General features: G+C 35.1%; 1 protein-coding gene across 2 annotated transcripts; it reads right to left on the bottom strand.

The window, feature by feature from the left end:
• Positions 1-5,346: 5,346 nt before the first annotated feature.
• LOC127074640 (uncharacterized) lies at positions 5,347-10,167 on the bottom strand. Of its 2 annotated transcripts, none has more exons than XM_051015973.1 (9): positions 9,996-10,167; positions 9,818-9,904; positions 8,264-9,655; positions 7,965-8,147; positions 7,820-7,874; positions 7,128-7,276; positions 6,470-6,559; positions 5,900-6,028; positions 5,347-5,782 (listed from the first exon to the last, which is right to left on the bottom strand). In XM_051015973.1, the coding sequence occupies exons 2-9, from the start codon at positions 9,884-9,886 to the stop codon at positions 5,690-5,692; spliced, it is 2,160 nt and encodes a 719-aa protein (XP_050871930.1). In that variant the 5' UTR covers positions 9,887-9,904; positions 9,996-10,167; the 3' UTR covers positions 5,347-5,689. The 2 variants fall into 2 exon arrangements, with proteins under 2 accessions (XP_050871930.1, XP_050871932.1); XM_051015975.1 differs by having other exon boundaries at positions 10,000-10,167.
• Positions 10,168-12,885: the final 2,718 nt, after the last annotated feature.

Raw genomic sequence — 12,885 nt, 5'->3', positions numbered from 1 at the left:
TGGGGCTGGTTCTGTAACTTTTTCGGTCCTCAAGAAAATTGCACTCACATTAGGGCCTTTTGGATTAACTACTATTTGGGCAGGTAGTTGGTTCGATCCTTGAACTTGTTGCATGACATTCATTGAAGTGGCAAGCTATCTAATTTGTGTTTGCAAAGTCTGAATACTAGAATTTGTTCCCTGCTGAAATTGGAGACTATTTACAGCCATTTGCTTGACAAGTTCCTCTAGTGAAGGTTCGGAAGGTGAAGAGGTGGTTACTTGTGGAGGGTTATATGGTGGTGCTGGTGGCAGGGGTAACATCAATTGTTTCACTAATGAGGTAAGTTCATCAATTATGGTTTCTAGAGCTTTGTTGGAAGAAGAAACTTGAATCTCATTCATACCTTTTGCTTGGACGATATAATTATCCCTAGTTATGAACTGTTGGGAGTTAAGTGACATGTTCTCAATCAAGGATTTGGCAACAACTAGAGTCTTATCATCAAGTGCTCCACCACTAGCAACATCTAAAATATTTCTTTCCATTGGTAGCAATCTCTCGTAAAAGTATTGTATTAGAAATTGTTCAGAAATATGATGGTGAGGACAACTCGACACTAATTGTTTGAATCTCTCCCAGTATTCGGCCAATGATTCCATGTCAACATGTCTAATACCACATATTTCTTTTCTGATTGAAGAAGCTCTTGAAGTAGGGAAAAATCTTTCTAATAAAATTTTCTTCATATTATTCCAACTTGTAATAGAATTTGGCTCAAGATAATATAATCAATCTTTTGCAGTATCTTGTTGTGAGAATGGAAATGCTCTAAGATTGACATGATCTTCAGTAATTCCTTGAGGCCTCAATGGTGTAGAACACACAATCTGAAATTCTTTTAGATGCATATGCGGATCCGCACCTACAAGACCATTAAACCTTGACAACAAGTGTATTAAACCATATTTCAATTCGAAAGGTACAACAACAACAGGGTATTCAATACACAAAGCATTATAATGAACATCAGGAGCAACAAGTTCTCTCAGAGTTCTTTGGTAAGCCATGTTAAACTCAATAGAAAAGAAAAAAATCAACAAACAATGAGAAAACACATAACTAATTCAGCAATGCAGCAACAAATAGGAAAATGCCGACAATGTCCCTATTTAAAAAAATAATTGAAAAATGGAAAAAAAAATTATTAAAATAAAAGAAATAAAATACAAAAACACGAAAATTAATCTAATAAAGTCAACTAAGAATTTTGGGGATTTTTTCAAAATTTTCTAAAACTATCAAAACAGAAAACAAATCATAAAAAATAGAAAAATAAAGAATTTCGGATTTTTAGGATGGCATCCACTATTTAGTTTCTAAATAGAGATTTTCGATCTTTGATTTCTTCCTAATGAATCGACAAACAATTAGAATAATTTGAGACGATTTTCTTAAAAAACATATATTTTTTTATGCTAAAATATGAAAAGGCCAGAACGCAAGAACGTTGGAGTAAGAACGCTGAAACACAACACCTATGACTATAATAATTATTAAAATCTACAAGAGTCTCCGGCAACGGTGTCAATTTGATCCGCTGTCGCACACAGATAAAAAACGAGTAACTAAGAACAGTGGTCTAGGGAAGCGACACTCGAGTATCATATCGCAAGGACTCTTGGTAAATTAACTAAATAAGAAAACAAAATAGGGGGTTATGATTTGATTAAGAATAAGTGATTACAAAATATGATTATAAAAAGTGATTATGAAATAAGCTGATATATTGTTTTGGTTTCCTAACTTATCATTGGTTAATATAATTTTCATGTCCTAAGCGGATTCTAATCCCTTTTCGATTACAGTAACAATAACAAGCGTATTGATACTAATATATGATATGTGTTCCTAATTTCTGAATTAAGCAAATAGATTCCGAATTAAGCAAACGGGTTAAACACACGCGAATTAAGCAAACGTGATTATGAAACATATATCAATCGAAATTAATTAACACATATTCTATAGAACTTGAATAAAGCATACAAGACATAGAACAAAATATAAAAAGGGAAAAGACATTTGATTGAAAATTAGGAAACCTCAAAGTATCGGCGGAAACCGATTACAACAGATCAACCTTATGAACTTTAGTTCTCCATGAAATCTTCTAAGCAATATTGTATCATCAAAATTCAGAATATGATTCCTGTAGCAGTGAAATACCTAATATAATAAAAGGGAAATTCGGGCCCTTATGGGATCGGACCCAAAAATTACAAAAACCGGCTCAAACTAACTATTTTAATTAAGTCTGAAACTTCAATGAATTATTCAACCCTTCTCCATTCCGAATATACTTTTGACTTCTACATGAAACTTATATTTATTTCTCTTAGCTTTCCAACGCATATTAGAACGCGTCAATCCGACTCATATAGCTCAAGTTATGATCTTCATAGTGACAAAGTATCAAATAATTGTATATGCTGAAAATAAAGTACGAAAATAAAATAAAGCCAAAAATAAACTTAAATATAAACACACTAAAATAGTAAAAATAATAGAATAAATTATAGAGTTACCTAAGTAGAATAGTAGAAGAATATGCATCAAAATTCACTGATAAAGAGACCTCGACTTGGCCACTTGTTTCTGAGTGGTAGGGTGGCAACTCTATGCCACACCCCATACTTTTTAAGAAGGTTCTTAAACTTCCTAGCAATGAAGTGCGACCCCCCGTCGCTTATCACTAACCTACGGACCTTAAACCTTGGGAAGATGATTTTCTTAAACATCTTTATAACAACTCATGCATCATTTGTCAGAGAGGCGATAACCTCAATCTACTTAGACACATAACCACCAGCCACGAGAATGTACTAATTCCCTAGAGAAGGAGGGAAGGGTCCCAAAAATTTAACACCCCATAAATAAAAAAATTCCACTTCAAGGATGTTATTCAAGGGCATTTCATTCCCCTTAGAGATGTTTCATGTGTGTTGGCAATGGTCATATTTCTTTATAAAAGCATTAACATCCTTAAAGAGAGTTGACCAATAGAGGCCGAGTTGCAAAAAATTTGACACGGTTTTGCCGGTACTAGCATGCCCACCATAGGCGGAGGCATGGCAATGAGTCATCACACTTTTTATCTCTTCCTCGGGGATACACCTTTGTAAAATTCTATCGGTGCCTCTCTTGAAAAGAAAAGGCTCATCCCAATAGTAATGCTTGAGATCAGAGAAAAACTCCACCTTTCTTGCCCATCATAATTCCTTGTCGTGCCTCCTCTCTTCTTATTTCTGCAAAAGTTTAACGAAGAGTTGGAAATGGTATTTTTCCTAAGACTCCACCTCTTACCTCGTCAAGGTCATTATTGGGCCCAACTAAAAACATGAATACACGATCATTTTCTTGCCTCTTGAGAAACAGAACATTGTCTTCTGTACACCTCCAATTTGCATCATAACAGAGATCTAACTCTTGCCATAGAGTCAACAACTCATTATAATAAGTAGTTACACTTCTGTCATGTTGTTTCGCATGCCATAACTTTGGTTTTAAACACAAAAATTTGGGAGAAGTTTTGAATATCAAAGTATGTCTCCTTAACAACTTCTCACACATCATTTTGTAGAAGGAAAATACATGTAAGACTTACATATTCGAGTTTCCATAGAGCTTACCAGCCACGCAATAATCAAAGAGTTTTCAGACTTCCATTGTTTGTAACGAGGGTCTCCTGTTGTCGGTTTAGCTACTGCTTCTGTTAAGAACCCAAGCTTCCCTTTAATATCCAATATCAACCGAACAGTTTGAGCCCATTCATTATAGTTATTCTCATTCATTTTAGGAATATTGACCTTGAGGGAGTATACGGAACCCTCTTAATCATTGCCGCCTATGTTGGAATAATTGTCACACAAAAAATATTGTTCATGTTTCCATTGTTGTCGTCATTACTGCCAAAAACAATATTGTTCTTCTTTCCATTGTCGTCGTCATTATTTTCACTGTTTGTGACCACCGACGTTTCCTCTCGTACGCCATCTCCGTGACCATCGTCGTTTCTGCGGCCACCACCATCTCCGCGACCACCGTCGTCTCCTCTGCCCTGCCATTTCCGCGGCCGATGTCCGACTCAGGTTGCGGTTGTTCGCCATTATTGGATCCGGTGTAGGCCACATGATGTTGTTATTTGTCATAGGGGACTAAGCGGGTATGTGGAAAGCTTTACAGTAAACCCTAACCCGGTGCTCTTGATACCATATTAAAGAAAATAGGTAGAAGCTATTGTGTTTTATTACTCAGTCTCAGACTGATTTATATAGTAAAAATATAATTATTACACTTAATTATCTCCTTAATAGAGAATAAAAAAAAAATAAAGAAAATAATAAAACCAAAAATAAAATATTTTCCAACACACTTATTTCTAAAAAAAATTAGAACATAAGAAGCATCACATTACCATCACAAATATTTTTTACTTATTTGTATTTATTTAAGAATAATTATCTTGATACTCAAATAATACTATGGAGTCCTTATTTCCACACCGTACTCTATCTCTAAAATGTATTAGTTTTATTATTTTCTATAATTTAGCCTACTTTGGATTCCGTGCAACACGTTGTTACATACTGTCTAGAAAAACTAGTGTCAAAATAGCAAAACTCTTATTTTAATTATACAAGTGTTAAACATGAACTTGTGTGGTATTTTAGTGTTTTTTTACACGTGCAGTATTCTACTTTCCATGATTCTACCATAATCTAAGTATTCCTTAGATACGTACCTTGTGTTACTTAGCAATAATAAATTTAATATAACTTCAGTGTTACGGTGTGGCTGTGAGTTTGAGCATCTTCCATGAGAATCACAAAATGGAACTGTAGATTTTGTTCTTACTCTAAGCATGTGAATAAACCGAAACTTCATTAGTTACCACTCTGGTCACTATCTTCAATGTTTAAACTTCCTTGGAACTAAGTAGAGCATATTCCCAAGTAACTCACAAATATATTAAAATCTAGAAGATGCTTCTGATCCAGCGACAGAGAGGCACATTTTACCCTTATGGACATCCATGCACCACTAAACAATTGGTGGATTGGATATAACCCACCTTATTTTATTTCACAATCTAAACAAAATGTTAAGACATAATAACGTCCAGATTGTTAAATGTATTACTTACTTTAATAATTAATCTTTTAAAGTTATACGACAGTTGACACATGCTCTGAATCGGAATGTTTTTGCTAATGGAAAAAGTTACATATATAAATGATAAACTAAAAGCAAGCATCCAAAACCATATACTATTAAATTTGTGTGAGAAAGAGACTTGTAAGAAATGTTGGAAACCATAACTTTATTCATTGGATAATTTATTGATGATTGTTTGGAATGTATGATCCCTAAACAGAAATGTTTAAAACAACAATAAAAACATTGAAAACAATGACATCAAAACAAGTCCCAAGTCCCCCCATTGAGCAGCAGCCATTTATACATATATGTATAGTTTTATCTTTATCTTTCTATCTATATCTACAGATCTAACTTTAGATCCACAATACATTGATACGATATAATACTAACTGTAATAACTTATATTTTTGGCTAGCTTAACAAAGCTATCTTACAACCATTTCATGTCATTTGTCTTCGAATGGACCCCCGCCGACGCTGTAAAAGTCATTCTTTTATCCGATTCTGTTCATTCACATTTCCTATAAACCTCTCGACACATTTCTTATTGACATCAAAGATGAATGCCAAGCCCCAAATCTGCATGTAAGCCATTTGTTTACTATAAATTATCACGGACTGAGGTAAAAAGAACAGCATTGCCGCACTACTTTAATATACAAGTTTGCTTAAGAATGGAAAAGGAAATGCAGTTACCTCGATCAAACTACCAGCACTCAGACTCCGCATCTGTCCTTTAGGAACTTCTTTGCCATTCAAGTATAAAGTCCTCTTGCCAAGGTTTTTGATGATGAAAGAACCATTTGCATCCATCTTTATTGAAGCCTGTAGATATTAAGTAGTAGTTCACATTTCATTCTAATATGAATTCGGCAAAAGAAACATAAAAGAAAATGTAGTTAAAATGTCTGGATTTTCATTATGAACAAGATATTCTTCTGGTCCTTGTTCTGTGTTGCGCTCATGCATAATGAAACATCAAAATAACACCATTAGGTTCAATCACCATAACCACTCACAAGAACACCATATTCCAAATAGGTAAATAAAAGCTTTTTAAAAATTTGTCATCGGATATGCTCTAGAAATATGTATACCAACAATATAGTGTTCTATTACTACTTTCTAGAACGACAGCGGTCATTTCATGCATTACTTTTAAACAATAATACCAACTCCTTCCCTCTGCCTCCCCAAAAACTAAAAATGTATAAAGGACATTAAACTCTTCCGTAAGGAATTGTAGACACAGTTAAGATATCTTACTTGTCTTCTAGATATCTTGTGAGCATCTTTCGCTGCTCTAGCCAAGTCAATATCAACATCTGCATCAGCTGTTGATCTGCCAATTATCACCTGTGAAATAGAAAGAGATTGTAAAAATATAAGGAAAAATATTTAAGCTGAAAACAAACACAACAAACTTATGGAGTAACACAGATTAGAGGCTAACACCAAAATCAAAATTTTAAATGTAGGGCTAGGCACACACAAAGGACATTATTATAATACAGTTCACCCCAATACAGGTCGATCTTATTTCAGAACTGCAAATACCACTGCAGAATATGTTTCATCAAAATTTAAATACAAATATAATAGATATACATATAAAAGATATGCAAAGATCAGAAAACTAGGATCATCTACAAGCATTGACCCTCCTAGATATAAAAATCTAGTAGACACAGTCACAAAACAAATGAAAGCTAGTCTATTTAAGTTAGTTTCCCAATTGTCAAAGCTGGAGCACTAATAATAATGCAATGGTACTAGGCTAATACTATGCAAGACAACAAATCATGGTATGGAAATCATGATGACATGCAAACAAGAGTTCCTGCCCGTATGGGTAAAACAATATGGGTAAAAGTTCCTGCCAATATTTTAAAGGAAAATAAGAGCTCCAAATTCATAAATGCACCTCGGATTTTTCGATATATTTCTTCAGAGTGCGCCCATAAAACACTGCAAGTGCACCTCGAGATGCAATGGCTCTTTGCACAAAAGACTGGGCACATTGCTCCAATCTCATGATGGTCTTCTTAGTTTCATCACTCTGATATCTTATCACTGTAATACAACAAAAATATTAGTAGACAAATAACCATATTACTACAACACCTAGAAATGAATAAATTCAATGATGAACAATATTATTAGTATTTTAGCCGTAACTTTTCGTAAATCCCTATGAAGGCTGACCAGCATATTATTAATAAAAGGAGTGTTCATTTGATTATAAGAAAATTCACAGGAACAAAGAAAAAACACAACCAAACAATGAATGTTCATTGATAAATTCAAATCTTTAAATCCAACTTTTTAACAACCTTTGAAGTAAATTTAAAAATCCTGTCCAGAGGGTGATTTACAACACAACAGTGAAGTTGCCTGTCTTATGACAAGGTGGCTATAGGTTCTGGAGACAGAATCAAACCATCCATTTCTGGAAACAGAATTAAACCATCCATTTACATGGAAAGTTGTGTAGATTTGGTGCTTCCTAGATCCCACATGACGACAACCTTGTGCAATGGGTTGCACTTTTAAAAATGAAGAACTTTAAATAGAACTGTGATAATTAAATTATGTATCTAGTGTCAGCTGATTTACCTTCGGTGCTTGCATTTGTATCTTGAACAGTTGGAACTAAATCCATTTCAAGAATCTGAGCAAGCAACATCAAGAATATGAGTGATAAACAAACACAATTAAATATGGAGCATTATTACAATTCAATGCAACATATAATACTTACCATTCCCTCAGCATCAGAATAGTAAGGAACTTCGTGCTCCTCATCGCTATCACTATCATAATCACCATGAGCATCGCCTTTTTCCTGATCAATGCATATCAATTTTTCTTCTATCTCAGGTAAAGACTTATCCTCCTCTTCCGTTGGATGTGTATTAACAGGTGAAGGCAGAGCAATAACTACCTGTAAATAACATGTAACTTCAATAATGTTTTCTTAATAAAAAGTGTAATCATAAACCAGTTCCCTAAAGATTTTTTATTTCAATTATGGAGTATCCAGCAATTGACCCGTCTAACCTCTGGTGCCGGATGTCCAGATGAGGCATGCTTCATAGTTGCATGAACTAATCTGCTTTGACTTGGGTTGATGTTGACAGTGGCATTGTTACTCTGTCTAGAAACTTTGGAAATTGAGTTCTTTGCAGGATTTTCAATATTTAGTACAGCAGCAACTGAATTTTCCTTGCTTGACCTTATATTAGGAACTAATCCTGGTCGAAATGACTGAGAAGCTGCAAAAGAGCTTGAAGGGGTGTCTTTTCTCTTCAAGCCTTCATTTGGTTCCCTTTTTGTTAGATTACTAATAGAGGAATCCGGATACCCCACTTCTTTAACAATCGATATGGGTTTCGGAATCATAGAATTAGGAACTACTACTGTGGATATGTTTACAGTCGGAATTAGTATAGCAGATACGTTTTCAGAATTAGGAACTACATCAGATACTTTTGCACAGTTAGTGTCATCTGACGGGATATTAGGGTCCTCGGTGTTCAATGAACATAACCTAAATTCATTTGCAGGTTTAGGGTCAGATTTTTGCACCGCACCAGACGGTTGGACTTCATTTTCACAATCAGAAGCAAAACCCACATCACCGTGACTGCTACCTGACGAGTTAGCAACAACCTCTAACACAGCAGACGGACCATTTGCCATAGCAAGTTGTGTTTTTTCAGCCAACTTCTGAGACTCACCAACACCTTGAATGTCACAAGGAGAAGGCAAAAGATTTGAATCAACATTAACATCAGACTGCTTATCCGCTGCAGTCTCACCTATACTCATTGACATAAGCCCGTCTCCATTCGGGGAGTTCAAGAGAGCGTCAGAAACATGGGGAATCATCTCTTTCGTCTCAGAAACTCCATTTTCATTTTCAAGACTAACACGAACCGGCCTGTTAGGTGCAGGGACATCCTCAATTGTCTTCCGAATTGGATCTTCACTCATTGAATGAGATGACCCTGCCCTAGCTCCCACTAACCCCAACTGATTCCCATCATTAACTAAACTATTTACAAGCAAATTATAATTCACATCCTTATTTAAACTAGCATTAACATTACCATACCCACCAATTTCATTTCCATTGGTGTTATTTTCAATACACATCTCATCACATAAAGCCATATCAAAAGAATTAAAAAAAACCTCCGTGCGAAGTCTCTTCCGCATGTCGTTATATACCTTGCGAATGGTCTGAGTCTTCCTCTTCGGGGCAGCAACTTCCTTGGTTCCATTACCGTTAGACTTGGCGAGCTCCAAATTCTTCATGGCAGCAGAAGCTTCATCAGAAACATCGGAATCATAGAGAACAGAACGCCAGCGTTCCCTCAACTCCCTAAGTGAATACCACCGGGAGAAGGAAACAACTCCTTTTGCCAGCGATTCCAGCGAAGCTCCAGTCTGAACAAAACAATTCAGCACAATTGAGGTTATCAAACACGAAAAGAACAACAAACAACAGCCTAGGGTTTCGATTCCACCTTCAGGAGAGGGAATTACAAAAGAGTTCACGAAATCAAATTACGGAAGAAGAATGACAGTATATATAGACGAAGATAATACCTCAATGGCGTTCTTGAGGAGAAAATCGTCATCTGAATTCCAAGGAGGGGGAGGCGGAACCGAATCCATGAGAGAGAGTGAAAAGATCTGAAAATTGGGGAATTGTGTTGTGGTGATGATGATATATAAACTGAAAGAGTGATGAAAATGGAAGTTAGTGAAAAGTAAGACAACTCACTAACGCGCGTTGGGAACGTGAGAGTTGTGTTGTGGTTATTAGAGTAACCTCCAAACCTCGTGAGTGTCGTCACTATGAGTTTATGGGATATTCGATGAAATGATTCTTAGCACTGCATGATTCAGGAGGAGTGGAGTGAAGGTAGCAGTTTCAATTCTCTTGCAAATAATCAGATTACAGTGCTTTTCTTTTATACCTGGAAAATATAATTTTTTTTTTGACTGACATATTTTGTTAATATAATAGCATATATTTTATAAATTTATTCCTTCTAGAATAAAATGTAATAAAAAAACTAAAACTAAATGTTTTTGGTCCAAATTTAGGTTTAAATACATATCACTAAAGATAAAATATTATTATTAATTATTATTAAGATATATAATATTTAATATATTAGTATTATATTTATTTTTTTAAATATCAAACTCATAGAAGAAATTTCAAAAAATATAATTTAATTTTTAGTATAGGTATTATTATTTCTCTCTAAATGAACTTATATTTTTTATTAATATTATTTATTTTTATTGTTGGTTTTGTTTTACTTCTTTTAAGTTTTCTCCACTAAAAATAATTCTATTTGGAAAAATCTAAAATTTTAAAAAAAATAATAATAATTGAAATTCAAATCTTAATGTTTAAGTTTTCTTAATAATTAAATTATTATTACTCCATAATTTTTTTAAATTATAAATAATTATTTCATAATCAATTCATATATATATTCTTTTATTAATATATACACTTTAATAGAATTATAATGTAATAATTAAGTGAGTTGGTCTAAAAAAAAAAGGATTAGACTATCTGTATTGTTTAAAAAGAATATGTGTATACGTGCTCCCCTTCTAAAAGTAGGAAGATTTAGAGGTCCTAGTAGGTATATTGCACGTTTAAGGATGATGGCTAACTCACGGCGGCGAGTAGTCCTGTACGGTGGTTTTTTAGGATATTTGAGCAGCCAAATCACGTGAGGTGAGAGACCCTGTTGGTGGTCGGTGTAACACCCTTCTAAATACCCCAAAATATTTAATTAAAATAATAACATATCAATCAGAGTAATTATGCCCCGAAGGGTGTCACACAATCATTTCACAACAATTATCAAAACATCCTGTCATGCTCATTTATCAAATCAAAATAAGACTCTTTTGCATAATTCGCAGCGGGTACAAAACATCGACATTCAGATCATGTACTACATTACATGTAAAGTTGAATCAACAACTAAATTAAAACATAGTCAAACATTCCCTCCCGATGTTACATCTACCAGAGCATGACCCACTAAGGACGACACTAGACTCCATAGCACTAGCTTCTACTCAACTCACTGCTCGTTACCTGAAAAATAGATGTAAGGGTGAGTTTCTCAATCAATATAATAAGCATTATACAACATTATGTAATGTTAAGTAAATACGCATTTGTTCACCCTAACCAGACTACACACTCAGCAACGGCAGTACCAACTCAACATCATACCCAACAATAACGTATATCATATGTATAATCTCAAACCATACTCAATCATCAACAACACAACACATAATAACCATATAATACTGGAATACATCCATTCATATTATATGCCATACATTCATTATGCAATGAGACTCAACATATGCGGTACCGACTATTCTTGAACATACAGTTCAAGCTCACCGATCAACTCCAGATACGGCTACTAAGCTCACTAGTCCCACTCATTTGAGATCTAATGACTCACTCACTAATTCCTCACCATGGGAATTAGCTACAGCCCCAAAGGCTAGACTATGCACACTAATTATCTAGTATGTAAACATCAACAACAATTCCATAACAATTCACTCACTAATTCCTCACCATGGGAATTAGCTACAGCCCCACAGGCTATGCCATGCATGCTAATCATCTAGCAAATGCAGCATCAACAACAATCCGCAATGGACCTGTGCTCACACTCGAAGCCATACAACAGTCCATTCACAATTACATGCATAATATATACATTCACAACAACATGCATATCATCATACATCATCAATATTTTATCACATAAGCATATCAGATCATGCCAAACAACAACCACAGTATTAGTACACTCTACTAATACCTATACTACTCAAAGCCACGGGAAATGATCCCTAATATGTAATACATCAGCTGAATTGCAACACTCAGCCTAAACAACCAAAAACTGCACAACAACAGCACAGAAAATTCACAATTCTGCCCATACGCGTATTGCCTATGCCCATACGCGTATTGGCCACGCCTGACCAAATCCATACGCGTATTGGCCATTCCCATACGCGTATGCTACGCGTATCACTTCCCCATACGCGTACCACTAGAGACCATTTCACGTTCAAAATTTCATCTTCCTCATCCATACGCGTATTGCCTAGTGCCATACGCGTACCAGCCATCTCATACGCGTATTGCCTAGTGCCATACGCGTATGACCAGAAACCAGAACTCTCAGATCTGCAATGGCTTTCTCTGCTACGAGATCTACTCAAACCAACCTTCCACAGTCCAATTTCTACACAGAAATCATTCATATTTTCAACACAATTCATATCTTATTCGATTACACAGATCTGACACTTTTACATCTAATTCCTACGAATTCTTCCTCAATTATACCCCAATTTCGTTTATCCAAAAAGTTCACAAATTCATCATGCATCAATCTAATCAGAGGTAAAACAATGGTTATCACTACCCAGTACATATTATCACATAATGCCCTTTAACCGATGATAACCCCCCTTACCTGAGTTAATCCAGCAATCTCTGATCTCCAAGCTTTTCCTCTTCTCTTGCTCTGCCTTTTTGCCCTTTTTCCACTTTCAACCGCTTCTCTGTGTTTTCCTTTTCACGTGCAAAAAAACCCTTT

This window comes from Lathyrus oleraceus, chromosome 4, assembly GCF_024323335.1.
Source record: "Lathyrus oleraceus cultivar Zhongwan6 chromosome 4, CAAS_Psat_ZW6_1.0, whole genome shotgun sequence".
Lineage (NCBI taxonomy): Eukaryota > Viridiplantae > Streptophyta > Magnoliopsida > Fabales > Fabaceae > Lathyrus > Lathyrus oleraceus.
Note: the sequence above shows the minus strand (reverse complement) of the source record. Positions and strands in the feature narration are given on the sequence as shown.